The 14,848-nt window shown below is 32.9% G+C and overlaps 1 protein-coding gene across 2 annotated transcripts in view; it reads left to right on the top strand.

Annotated features, from left to right (window-relative positions):
- The first annotated feature begins 1,512 nt into the window (after positions 1–1,512).
- Positions 1,513–14,848, top strand: part of LOC105248174 (TLD domain-containing protein 2) — a 124,019-nt gene continuing 110,683 nt past the window's right edge. For both annotated transcript variants that reach the window (XM_011252889.3, XM_011252864.3), the window contains exon 1: positions 1,513–2,096. In XM_011252889.3, the coding sequence (XP_011251191.1) occupies positions 2,077–2,096 (20 nt within the window). In that variant the 5' untranslated portion in view covers positions 1,513–2,076. The remainder of the gene's footprint in view (positions 2,097–14,848) is intronic.

Raw genomic sequence — 14,848 nt, 5'->3', positions numbered from 1 at the left:
TTCTTCATACTGTGTTCCAACATAATATGTACTACTATTGATTTTTCAAGCGATACACTATTTACTTTCATTTACTATTTGTTTTATTGCAAGACTGATTTTTCCACAAATATAACTATGTTTATATACCTTTATCTATCATAATTTTTTTTTAATCGAAAAAGAGAAAAAAGAAGAGAGAGAGAGAGAGAGAGAGAGAGCAGAGGGAGAGAGAGAGAAAAGAGTGAAATAAAATATACGAAAATATATATTTATATATTATATATAAATATATATATTTTAATTATATATATTCCTTTCGATTTAGTTTATATATTTTAAATTGTAAAATATATAACTTCTTTCATTTTCATTTTATTACTTTTACAATTTTTTTTCTCTCTAAATTCGATTCTAATTTAAAGAAATAAATTGCATCAATAAACTAGGTATATTAGAATCGTAATCTCTCACGTAATTATCAAGTATGAGTAAGATTTGTTCATACAAGATGAGATAAGGCACGATCTATCACGTTTTACATCATACTGTCTTCTTTTCTGACAACTGAGAACTATCGTCAGATTAACAGATAAACACATCCTTTCCAACGCAAATCAAACGCATCTTACGATAGCAGAAAAATTCATGATGCAAAGGTAATCCGATATATTCTTGTACGTGAGCAATAATAATCATCATAATACTTAGGAATAATGTAACGGCCTTGAACTAATTAGAACGATTTGATTCGTTTGCATCTACAGGGAGCCTGTCTTAATATATTGCTAATTCCAATTTTTGTTAAAAGATGATTTAAAGAGTCTTTAAGACGTCTTTTGGCCTTTTTGTGTTGTCTGGGATGGAAAGTTACTTGGTAAAAAAATTTTATAATCAATTAAAAAAGTACAGAAATACGAATCGAATAAAATTTGCAATAAAATTTTTTTTAAAAATCATTTTTTTATAAGAATTTCGTATAAGAATTTTTTTGCAAGAAATTTTTACAAGAATTGTTCAAGACGCTCCAATTGATTCGCTTATCACGAGTTGATAACTAGATTCTGATAGTGCAAAGAAAAAAAATACGCAATAGAAAATAATTACCAACTGTAAATACTCATGTGTGTAATGTTACCGATATATTACTGTATCTTTCGCAATTACGTATTTTTTCTTTCTCTTTTTCTCATTATAACATAAATTAATTATCATTCAGCATCATCCATACTTCTCGACTCTTTTCTATTTTCAGAAAAAATTCTTTCCACAATATGCACAGTGTGTATGTTTAATTGATAAAAATTTGTATGTATACAATCAAAATTTTGAAATATTCGAACAAATAACACGATAACACGATAATTACTGACTCAACATGATATTATACCATCTGGTACTTACGTGTTTCGTTTTCCTTGCAGTTTTATCGACTCGTCCATCCGTCGTTCCCACGGCTGCGGACAGATGTCGCTGGCGTTGCAGGCGGACCGCACGTCAACAATCGATGACGGTTCGTGCCGCGCGAGTCGCGAGTGGTCGCGAGGCGTCCTGTATAATCGCATTTTAACCGGTGCGTAAACGCGTTTCGGTTTCCGCCGAATTGTGCGCGTCGCCTGGTGTCGCGATCGCGTTGCGATTCCGCGATACTTGGATCGGTGTGCTACGAGCCGCGAATTATCGAGCCCGCGAAATCGTGAGAAATTTCGCCACGCGCGGCGCGTTCCTGTCACTTTTCGCCGCCGTCCCCGTTCCTCCCCCCCTCCTTCCCCTCCGCCTCTTATCCGTTCGCTCTCCCTCATTATTCGCGTCGCGCGGTGTGTTTTGTCGTGTGTATAACCGGCTCTATGCAACCGCGACGCGATTTTATCGCGTGATCGTCGTGGCTTTTTATCGCGTCTTCGGAGGACGAGGTCCTCGTTCATCCGTATATCCGCGACCGTCTGGAAAAGCTTCGTCATCAGGGTGCAACGTCGAAAGGCGTCGAAGCTCCCTCGGAGGAGGAGGAGAGGAAGAGGAGGGGCGGGAGGCGGAGGTGGCTCGACATCGTCGAGAGGGCTCGAGAGGGCGACCAACAGAGGATACGACTAACCAGGCATGGCAGACCACGGCAAAATGTGAGCATGTCTTTTCCTCTTTTTGCGTTCTTTATCTCTCGACGCGTTGCGAAATCTTTCGCCAAAAAAAGACACGCTGGTACGCGCGATTGAACCAGACTTGTAGTCACGATATTGACTACTTGGGTGCTCCTTGATTGATATTAATAATCAGTGTCGGCACTCACATATGCATTAATATCGGTTTCCATGCATTAACCATAGTTTAAGCCTGCAAGTCAGTTTAAAAATTGTCTCGTGGGTTAGAAATAATTATCCTTTAGATTATCCCCTTTTTTAATCAAACGTTCTATTTATGACATCGGGAGAGAGAGAGAGAGAGATAAAGGCTTATATTTTTTTAATTAAACTTCTCCGGTAAAGAAATTTCTTCAAGCGTATTAATGCATTAAAATATTTTTCTAACCAAATGTTTCTTATAAACAACACATTTGAGGGAATTTGAAACATTATAATGTCACTTATTGAAAACAATATAAGGCTATCTTAAAAATTTATTGACATTTCTTATCTTTCTAGTTGTAAAAAAAGATGAGAATTTCCTTCTTTAAATTTTAATCAAGCTTAACCGACATTGGTGAAATAGATTGTAAAATGAATTTCCAAATTCGTAATGTTCTTTGGGACGAACGTTATTATCCTTGACAGGGGAGAAATGTCAGGGCGATGTGGAAATAATACGCAAAATATTACGGTCAAGTTTGCCAATTTGGCACCAGAGATTTAATTTTTTTATCATTATTTTTGTAATGCTTTTACTTTGATTTATTTGCGATCGGAAGCGAATACCGATTCCAAGTTGTTTCGATCTTTTATATAAAAATATAAAATGGTGCACATCGATATGTCATTGAATTAATTTTGAAGAGTGAGATATTTTCTATGTCGTGTCGAAAGTTGACACTTTGCTTCGACAACAAAATTAATCTGTCATTAATGTCGATTAATGAATTGATTACGTACCTATGTGATTTAACAGATGCGTGAATGCACACATGTGAAATTTCGTTATATGTAATTTTATGACATTTTATTATATTTCAAGTAATGACGCAATTCGAGAAAAAAAATTGTTCGATCGAAACAATTTATTCTACTCGATAATTCTACAGAGTAATTCCGCCGAGATATAAATAACAACATTATAAAATATGCAGCTAATAGCATGTGGAAATAATAACAGTATAAAATATGCAGCTGACAATATATGGAGTTAACGTCATCGGGATATCGTCATTTTTGTTCGTAATGCGCATGTATATTAATCAATATCATGATTATATTAATTATAATTTAATGATAATTTATTTGTAACTATACACATGTATGTGATGTATATATCTCAGAATTCTTTTTAACAAGTTTTTGCTAAATTAATAAGTTTCTATTAAATGAAAATTGACAAAAATTAAATAATATATTTTATTGTAATATATATTTTATATTTTGCCGTAATATTAAATATCATAATGAAAATAACGTATCAATAAAAATGAAAGTAATGTCAAGTATCAATAACATTTTACGAGCATCTAATTGATTAAATTTTGCAGGAATTTCAATCAGATTATTCCGAATTGATTGCTTATTACAGATAAAATAAAAAAATAAATCTTAGTTAATTTTAATTGACGTTATTAGAATAGTTTGCATAAAAATGTAACATAAATTAATCTTTTGCACGCGCGATATTATTATTATAATACAATTCTATTTGTAAATTTCGATGAGAATAACGCGATCGCGAATTGAAAAGCGCCTCGGATTTGTACAGGCGCCTCTTGTTGAAAGCTGGTTGGAAACGTCTTCCGTGCAAGGATCACGGTCTTCCTACGCCCACATAATGAGCGCGAAATTATAGGTACTCGCTCGCAGGATCGGTTGTAAAAAGTCTGGGCCCGAGAAAATAGTGTATAAAAATAGATATCGCACACACGAAAAAAGTTTAAAAGAAATTGTACGTATTGTCAGAAATATAAATATTATTAAATGTCATGGTAATAACACAAATGAATGAACGAAATAGATTTTATTTAATTTTTTGAAATAGTAAAAGCAAAGATAACATTAAAGAATTTTGTATACATATATATATATATATATATATATATATATATAATATATTTGGGATTTTTAATTTTTTTATACTTATTAATATAATGATAATTAATAATATAATTACAATATTTTTTTATTAAATTTAAAGTAATTTTTTTATTGTTAATTTTCTGTTCAGAAGATATCGTAAAAAGGAGCTACTTACAATTATCGATAAGAATAAGAATTGGGAGCTTCCCACCAGTTCTTATTCTTATCGATAATTGTAAGTAACAACTTGTGATAGTGGATGGGTTATACAATACAGATGTGTGGAAGGCGCACACCTATCTTTACTACGGTCATGGCGCTATGTTCGCGTTTTCCTGGTTCATATACGCATGCACTTTTCTGTAGTTCGCGTATATACGCGGTAATGTAGCATCTGAAACGACATTTTGTTATAAATGTCGTTCTCTAGGTAGTTTCAGCACTTTGCATTTTGCTGCACATTCGCATCTCCGGTAGTGATATACGGTACCACGTTTATTGACATACGATTTTCTGACATATAATGCGTCAAATAAAAGAAGCTTTCATTCTCAAGGAAGAAAAAGATTTTCAATATGTTTGAATAAATTTTCAATCTATTGACGGCTCGATTATCTGATTACCAAGCCATTAGATTATGTTTTATTCGTAATAATTGATAAGAGTTTTTAGAATCTCTTTGTGGCGCAAATACACTACTTATTGATTTAGTAAATCAAGTTTCTACTTATGCGAATTTGAACGAAATAATTGTTAAATCTTACGATTTATATCGAATCGCATTATATATTATGCTCTGCAAGTATGGACTTTATATAGCGATCGATGTTTGGGCTAGATTTCTTGGAAGATGTATACGATACCGAGACATGTAATATACCGGGTGTCTCACGATATATTGAGAGCCAAGAGATGTTTCGTGTTAGAAATTCTTGGCGAATAAACTTTGGAAATTTGTCATCGCAAATATATGTATAATCGTATTAAAAATAATTAAGTAATTTATTAATAATTAAGTAATTTATAATCGTATCAAAATTAAATTAACAATATAAATTATCTTATTTTACACGATTCTCTGAATATTTTTATCAAATTTTATATAATATTTTTACTATATTAATTATCCTTAATTTATTTTACTTTATAAATATATCAGAAACATATATTTACATGGCAAATTTTATGCATTATTGACATCGATTTTATTCATGTACACATAATTAACATCTTTCTTCAGACTTGATAATTAACTCAATTCGGAAAACATATTTTCGAAACCACATGTAGCCCTGGCCTATATCATCAAAATTCGTATTAAATTGAATATTAAGAGACTTTTCATTCTGATATTATCTCTTTTTATAATTTTTTCTACTTCAAAATTTGTTTGCATATATTTATTTACACAGATGATGCTTTATCAAAGAAATTTTTGTTGAAGATATAAATTGTCTTTTCGCGGAATTCAGTACATATATCTACCAGAGAAAAGATGTTAAAATTGTCGATAAATTTAATAATTTAAATTTTGTTTTCTTGTTCACGCCATTTATCTTGTATAGCTACTGTACGTTAATTACGAGTGTCGTTCTAATTCTACTATCGCTTATCGGTGAATTTTCAAGTATATGTATGTTCATTCTCTGATTAACAAAGACCGATAAGTTCTAATTTGGAAAGTTATCAAAAATATTGGAGCAATTAATTGTTCGGATTGAAAAGAGAAGAAAATGATGTAATGATATACAGATCGATGACAAAAGTAAAAAAAAATTTATTTTCCACTTTTCTCACTGATTTTTTATTTTTTTATCTTGTATTCTTTTGTGTCGCATTTTGTGTTTCACTTTCTATAGAAAGTATTTATTGTACAAGAAAGTTTGCGCGAAAGAAAGTTAATATTAATTTTTTTTTAATTTGTCGAGAGGGAAGATTCTTTTTTTAATTTGTCGAGAGGGAAGATTCTTTTTTTTATCCATGCTTGTATTGCGCTTCTTAAATTATTATATTGTCCATACTCGTGTAACGATGGCGTGAAGAAAAGAGACATAAGCATGAATTTAAATGTATGAACACGCGATTTCGTGCGCTCAACGAATGCTCAACAGATGCATACTAATGATTTTGTCGCTTAGTTACGCTTATTGATATAATTGTTTTTAATGCACTAAATACGTGTATCGCATTGTTCGAACGTTTTCCGAATTATTAATAATTACACAGTTTTTAATTTGCAGCAACTTTGAGATTTATTCATTTAATGCGTTTGACTTAAAACGAAGAAAGATGAGGCAAGGGATATCATTTCTCTGTAAATGATATGATTAAGTTATAATTCTATTTGGTAATTTGCTTTCATAGAGTTTTGCTAGACGGCTCAGAAAGGTCATTAAGATTTATGTCGAATTAATTTAGAAGCCGGCGTAAAATGGAAGGAAAATAATTGCATTTATAAATACATAAATAAATAATTTACATATATTAACCTTTTCTAAATAAATAAAATTACATTTAAAAATATTCTTTTTTGCTGTCCGTTTTTCTAAAAATCTCATTGAATAATTAGCAAGCAGGATAAAAGGATCAGCTATTTTATGCACTTTTTTCTGACAAACCTTAATTAATTATTGTGTGCATGCACTATTGTCACGCAAATAAATATTGAAATAAAAATAATATTATTGTATTATTATTGAGATCTATAATTTCGATCGCACATACACGAAAGCATATTTTTATCTCCGCGTTTCATTCGCGACAATAAAATTGCGACAATGGCATAAGATCTAATTTCCCATTGGAAAATATATGGCGCTGAAAATTGAATTCACCGAGATTATATTGTTTTTTATGGCACGCTACGAGATTGCCTAAATCGTTTCCTTGGATTTATCGACATCGCGATGGATAAATACTTTTCTATCGCGCCCACAAACCCACGACGCGGATCGACATGTAGGACAAAGCGTAAGCGATTTTTCGTTACGCGGTCATTCCGCTTGATTTATGCAAGGGCGAGCCATGTGTGCATCGTATACAGTGCACCAATGTGTGTAACAGTTATTAATGCCAGGTTACTGGAGCCAACCTAACGCGAGTGCAGCCGCAACGATCAAGCGGCCAACCTATCCCGACTTTCGAACGATACTGGGGTTTGTCATCGCGATATATATGCCATGTGATAAAGTGATCTAGGTTACATTACCTTCTACCACTCGTTCTCCAAAGTAACAATCTCGTATCAAAGGCTCGCCGAGGCAAGAACATCCGATCTAGGAAATTTACTCTATAAATTGATATTGTTAAATTACACGCGTATCATTGAAATACTTTTTTCAATATATAAATCCAATATTTTTACAACATTAATAGAGTTATATAATTATGTGAAACGAGGAAAAAAAATACCAAAATAATCTAATTTTTTAAATTTTAGCGTTTAATTTTATTTTTATTGTTTATGCAAAATTTTAACAGTTATTATTAAACATAGTGATAAGTTCGTGACAAAAGACGAGTCGAGGCAAAAAGAGGTCGAGAGATAAGACACGACCTGTCTTGTTTACCGCATTCATTACACTCGGGCATTCGCGATGAAAACGGTGGATTTTAGTTCATTTGCTTAGATACGTGGCTCATTATGTGTAGTCGCAAAAAGCCGCACGTGTCGTGTATAGGATATGTACTACAGTGTTTCCACAGTCGGATAAGCTATCGTATCCACTTTTCTGCGAACCGGTTCTTCTCGTTGTGTAATTCTTATCGATCGATCTCACCTGATAATCTGCGTATGAAATGAAACAAATGATATTTTATCGTCGTTAATTTTTCATCGCAATTAATTAATTTACAAAAAACGATAGTTTGATCGACGTTATGTAAGATATTCAGGACTAAATTGGATCAAGTTTATAAATTATAAGACAAATTTACTTTAAATATAAACCTATATATTTCAATTATAAATAATTCTAACATTTACAACTCGCAAGATCATGCAAAACGAAGTAAAGAGATATATAAATTATAATTAATATGTAAATTATAATAAAATATATATGATAAAGTCTACGAATAACATTGACGAGCTTATTTTGCTTCAGCAGATATTATATAAGCCTTATATTATTTTTCAATATTTGCAATTTTTAGATTTCTTCTCATTTTTAAAATAAATACCAATGGAAAATTTTCACTAACCTAGCATTGAGAAGCTGTGAGAAATTATATGCGGATGTATGGTGTATAATTTATTAATTTATTGCCAACTTGTTGATTTAGCAGCAAACTTATTCAGTTTAACATTTCAAAGTGAAAACGCAATAGCTTCAACGTTAAAAGAGTAAACGTTTTATTATTGCGATAATACATCAGCAATTAATTTTATAAGAAACAAATAAATTAATAAAATTATGATTTGCTCACCTCGTGGTTTCCATGCCGTTCTGATGTCCAGGGCTTTTTTTCTTCTTATCTTTATGGCACTCACACGCGGAAACACTATTAATTTCGATCGCGCGCGTACTAATCAGAATACGATTGCCCAACAATTTTATATAACATTCTTGACTTAATTGTACACGATGTGTATTTTATTTCACGTTATGAAGGAAGAATGCAAAAATCATAATTACGAAGCTACGATTTACCTGGCATTGAAGAATGCTATCTTTATTACTAATAACATAGCATGCATTTTATGATAATTTTAATTTTCTACTTTTTATTATAATAAATTTATTATACTAAATAAATGTATACAAGTTAAGATTAAAAATAGATATTTGCAGAATGATATATATACAAGAATATTCCTATCACTTTGTTGACTTAACCGATTGATTTTTGATCAAATAAATCATTAGTGCACCGAATTTATGATACGCAGTTAATAAATATTAAAATACCGAGGTCAATAACGATTACACTTATTAATTAAACGCGTTTCAATAACGCTCGAATCAATCCATTTTATACTCGCGATATTTTATTAATGAGTGAGAAATTCGAAAATGATATCGATAATTTTATCCTGATACTCTGCGCGATATACAATACGAGTTAATAGTTGAGATGCGATAATCGCGAAAATTAATTAATCGCGCGGGTTCATAATTGTTAATTATAATAATCGTAGCAAATGATTTACTATCTTTTATGTTTACTTGCATATAGTTTTTGCGATTAATTTTACTAATTAAACGCGTTTCGAATAATATTCGAGTCATTTCGTTTAAATGTTGTATATTTTGAAAAATTTGAAGACGACATCGGCAATTATGGGGACTTGAAACGCGATAATTACATAAAATAATTAATCACACGAATCAATAATTTTACCTGTAACACGTAGAAAATAATCGCGTTTAATATCTTCTTCAAGAGATAATATGACGAAATAATACGTATTGTAACACGCGGCAGCTCCTCGTCATGAATGACAACAAGATTCGTATGTAAACAATAGCGCGCCACCGAATTTTTCCGCGTAGCACGTTGTTTACCTACGGTGATCCTGTTGTCATTCGCATGACGTGGCCTTAGATAGTAGGAACTGTGCCTCTCTCGCGCGCGTATTCCATGTTAATTCGTTATAATTTTTCCTTCTCGAAGAAAATGTTAACTTGTATACGATTATTGAAATGTGTTGTTTAAGTTAATTAGTAAAATATTGTAAAACTCTACGTGTTTGGCTGTGCGACTTTTCGGTGCTTTTAATAATTCGTTTAACCGTGATTTTTGTATTTTTTCACACGCAATCGAAATTGACAGTGTTTTCACGAGTGAGTATCGTTTGAGTGTCATAAAAGAATACAGGATAAATAAGAAAAGAGGAGAAAGGGCATTGGACACAATATGGCAACTATAAGGTGAGTAATTTATATTTTTTTCAAATTTATTATTTGTTTTGTAACAAAGAAAATTGCTCGCTTATCAATTTTATACTATTTGATAAATCCGGAATTAAAACAACAAATAAATAAAAAATAGCATTTATATCATATATGCTCATTTGATTACTCATAGTAAGAATAGCTAGATTAATAGAAACAATCTTACGTAAACGTACATTTTTAATATTATTGATGAAATAAGAAATGGAAGTTTATGGATTGTGAATTGACTATCAATCTGAAAAATAATATAATTTGTGAAATAAAGTAATTATATAATCTGTGTTAAATTAAATAATATAATCTGTAAAATAAAATAATTTGTTAAAAAACTTTATCAAAGATATATTATATATTGAGAAAATTAGGATGAAGCAATCATTTTACAAGCAAGCGTTCAAGAAAACAATCAATTAATCTTCGAATTGGATTCTGTTTTCGAACTTTAGTTGCAATTTCGGGACGCGAATCGAAAAAAATCACTCGAGTTCTCATTAAAGATGGCCTTGTCATCTCACGACACGCCCTTCTTTTTTCTTTTTTTAGTTCGCCGTGTTTCATATTTTCATTATATCCCCTGGTTGCGCTGTCCAAGGTCTTTTATGAAACGTGAGATACGCTTTTATATAAAACTCGCGCGAGATATTCAATGGTATGATTATAATTAGTCGTTCGTCGGCTAATGGTAGACCGATAAACGATCAATAGCAACGCGCAGCTGTTTTCAATCGGAACGTCGTATGACAAAGTATACGTATACCACCTTACTCACTGATGTAAAAAGCACGTACATTAACATACATATGTTAACTTATTTTTACTATGTATTTACTGATATAGGTATTCGGCAAAAAATATACTTATTGTTAGACAGAGATATTTATACTGCAAACTATACATATAGGAAGAGAATTTTGCTATCGCAGCAAAACATTTTGTTGTGCATTACATGTAAAAAGCGAAAAAACTTTGCTATTATTCGATATTACGGTAAAATTGGTTTTATAGAATGCAAAAATTTGATTGAATAAATTTATTTGTCCAAACGCGAAATATTCCCCGTTGAAGCAAAATAATCTGCTTTCGGCAAATAAATTTTTTTTGCTATTGTAAAAACATATCGCCGTTCTCATGGCACAATAGAAATTGATTTGTTTTTATAGCGAATTCACGTTTTTGTAAATCCTACAAAATTATTATTAACAAATAAAATTAATATTTTTCGCAAGTTTTCTTTTTGTTATCTATAAAATAATTGACGAAATTTATTATAATAGCATCGAGAATATGCTTTACCAATAAACTATCTCTCCGTGTATGTGAGCACAAATATAATATACATATATGTAATATGTGTACACGCACACATGTTAGCTTTCTATCAATATGCACGCATCTATTATGTATACATTTATTTATATCATTTCGGTTAATCGTGCTAATTCATCATTCAATATTATACTTTTGGATTGCACGTCAATAATACTCGCGGCGAGAGGTTATGGTTAAGCTGACATTGACAAAGGTGCATGCACACCTGTATGATAATGATGCGACAGTATCATGGCAATTCTACTATTAATAGACAATCGAGCAAGACTTTATTACTGGCCGGTTACGCAAATGATTATTGCGATATGTATCTTTTTAATTATACAACGATGCGTACTATCGATTAGCTGATGAGCTTTCTAATATCGAGCTTGATGAAACATCAAACTCAAGATTGATTCCATCGAGTTTCTATGTCGATTAATCGGAATATTAGGATTAAAGATTTATATTAAATTAATTATTAGCTTCACATTTTTTTTCAATTCTTTATATTGCTTTTTCTAAACATTTTTATAACACATGAATTCTTTGCCAAATAAAAAAATTATAGAAAGTGAAAGAAGTGCAATATTTTATATTAAATTGTTGAAATATATTTTATAGAATTGCGTTTGATATTTTTCAATGATACAACTAAAAATTAGTCGCATATTTTCTTACGATCTCATATCTACTAAAAAAATTAATCAGCTTTTTAATATTTTTCAAAATTAATTAGCTTTTTAATATTTTTATAACAATTATCGGATTTATATTTCGTTGAAAAATATCGCAATTATCTCTGATCCAATATATCCGATGCCTTGGGTTCGGCATGAAAGGAGGATAACATGAAGATAGCGGACGTAGTTGCGCCTTTGGGAGCATCGTGCGTGATTTATACCGATGGTTAGAAATGTCTGTCACACATGCCGGCCCTCAATGAATCGTGGGGAAGTAACGAAACATCGATTGGATCGGGACACCCTAGGTTACGGGGAGGGGGGGGGAGGATCGGGGGAAACCGTCGATATCGAACGACCTTGCGGCATCGACCAACCTTCCGCTCTTCTCTTGGCTTTTCAAGTCTATGTACAGTGCTTCTCCGTTTACACTCTCTTATCGCCTCTCTTTGTCGCTTCTCTTGTCCTTACCACCCTTCAACGCTGCTTGGCTCTTCAGCCGTCAGCCGAGAAAATGAGATGATCCTTGTACTCGCGTATTATCAATCGGAATGAATTAAGTATCGGTGCGTGTCGTTCAAATGATTTTAATATTCGCGTTATTGCATCACTCGCGGTATGTCATTTTTATCATCGATGCACATGGGCGTACATTGTTGATCGTCAATCAATGCGGAAATTTTTATCGATCAGTCAATGCATTTGCTAATGTAGGAAATTATAGCTCGAATAATTTATGTATCAGAAAGTCAATGTAAATCCAGTCGTTGAAAGTATTACACGTTTGACGTGTAGGATCTTGCGAGGCTTTAATATCGGAAAATCATTCGTCTATTGCGACGTGATCAGAAGCATGCTGACCCTTTTTTCGTTAACGAAGGACATCTCGATTTTGAATTCATTCGTTTCTCGATTTTGCGTGAAAGATACCATTTTCTACAGTCCAAGTTCTCTCTCTTAAAGCACATTGTAATTTTCGCTTTTTCGTCGTAAGCTAATGCGTTTTTTCAAAGCCGCTGAAACAATATAATGATATATCGATAGTGACGGCGGAGTTTTTCACGATGAGGTGAAGAAGGAGCGAACGTACTCGTTGAAGAATTAGCAACGACCTCTTTTTATTCCTTTTTTTTTTCCATGCCACCATCGCGACGACAGTGACGAGTAAGACAATGGCGGGTGGACGAGGAGGAGTCCATTCCGTTGGCAAGTCGACAACAGATCCGGTCTATCTGCGTCGTTGAGGGATGGGTGGACGAGACATACAAGCAGCGAAGGGAGGTGGAGTCTTCACTCGGTGGGGTGGTTACGGTCCTGGGGTCGCCGAGGGTGGGTTAGGCCGTGACGTGTTCGGCCCGAGGGGTGGGAAAGGTTACCTCGCTCTAGAGCGGGAGGGGTGCCCCCGAAGCGCGGAGGGTGCGCGCTTCCGTTTGAACATCGGTGAAACGTCAGTTACCTCGCGACGATCCTTCCGCGAGGACTTTGCCCGAATCGCGCACGATCCGCGTTATTATCTCGGTCGCACGTCGGACTCTCACCTGCAACTACAAGTTCTCCTCGGAGGTTAACTTTATCCGTAAATTGATCAATCTTAGCCCTTACTGTGCTACGATTTTGAAAGAAATCACCGAGTCACTTATCTCTCCGATAATTTTATTCCGCTTCCAGTATTAACTGGAAAACAGATATGAGGAAAGGGTTATGCTGAATGTGCGTATGATTCTCCTCAGCGTCATTTAACTATGTCCGTAATTAATTAAAGCTTACTTTTCAATGTCATAATCTTGAGAGAAATTTGTCACTTTACGCACGTAAACTTTATGGAAAGTTAAATGTAAAAGAGAATGTACATAAAAACGTATACTTATAATGCATTTGATTTTCTACAACTTAAGAGATTTATAATAGAGATCAAGAAATCGAGTTATGGGAATGTTAAACTGGATACATATATAACTTTGTTTTGTTGTCGTTGAATAGCGAAATTATTCATTATTATTTTTCTTATTTTTTATTCTATTATCTTTTTGTAAAGCATGAGATTTATTTATTTTATTCATGAAGCTAGTAAATCTTTACATTAAATTTGCATATTCGCGACCAGCGAATATTTTGCGAGAATTTTGGAACGTTGATTTTTTAATTGAAGATTTACATTTGCTAAAGAATTTGCCATTAAAATTAACTTGCTCGCATTTACAATTGCAATTTTCTGTTGTAGCGGACGCGCATATAATTGTAGTCGCAATATTATGATACATTTGATTCGATATTGATTATCCTCGATAAAATTGAAATAACGACAAATTATTCTACTAATTTATATTTAAAAAAAAATTAATATTAAAAAAATATTATCTACATTAATCATCTCTATTAGAGAAAAATAAAGTCGTTAATAATATCACAAGAGCTGCGTACATATCGGAAGTGTTCGCTGAAGTGTTAAAGCCGAAGGGACATATTTGCATGTAAACAATGATACTAGAGAATTGATACGCGCTATTGACGTACCACTGACGCATCGTTGACGCGTACGTGAATAAATCTGAAAAGATCGGTCTAAACAGGGCTTTTGTCGAGAAACGAGGTATTTCTTGATTAAATAGGCGTTAACAAGCTGTTACGCGCGCGCGTGTGCGATGGCGGGACCGATAAAAACGATTTCCACGCCGACACGATGGGCAATTACGGTGACGATAATCACTCACGCGCGCTCGCGCGCGCAGACTTTTGTTCATTGACTTTTACGCCTCGTCGATAAAATGCT

The sequence above is a fragment of the Camponotus floridanus genome, unplaced genomic scaffold (assembly GCF_003227725.1).
Source record: "Camponotus floridanus strain SB8 unplaced genomic scaffold, Cflo_v7.5 scaffold19, whole genome shotgun sequence".
NCBI classification, from domain to species: Eukaryota; Metazoa; Arthropoda; class Insecta; order Hymenoptera; family Formicidae; genus Camponotus; species Camponotus floridanus.
Note: the sequence above shows the minus strand (reverse complement) of the source record. Positions and strands in the feature narration are given on the sequence as shown.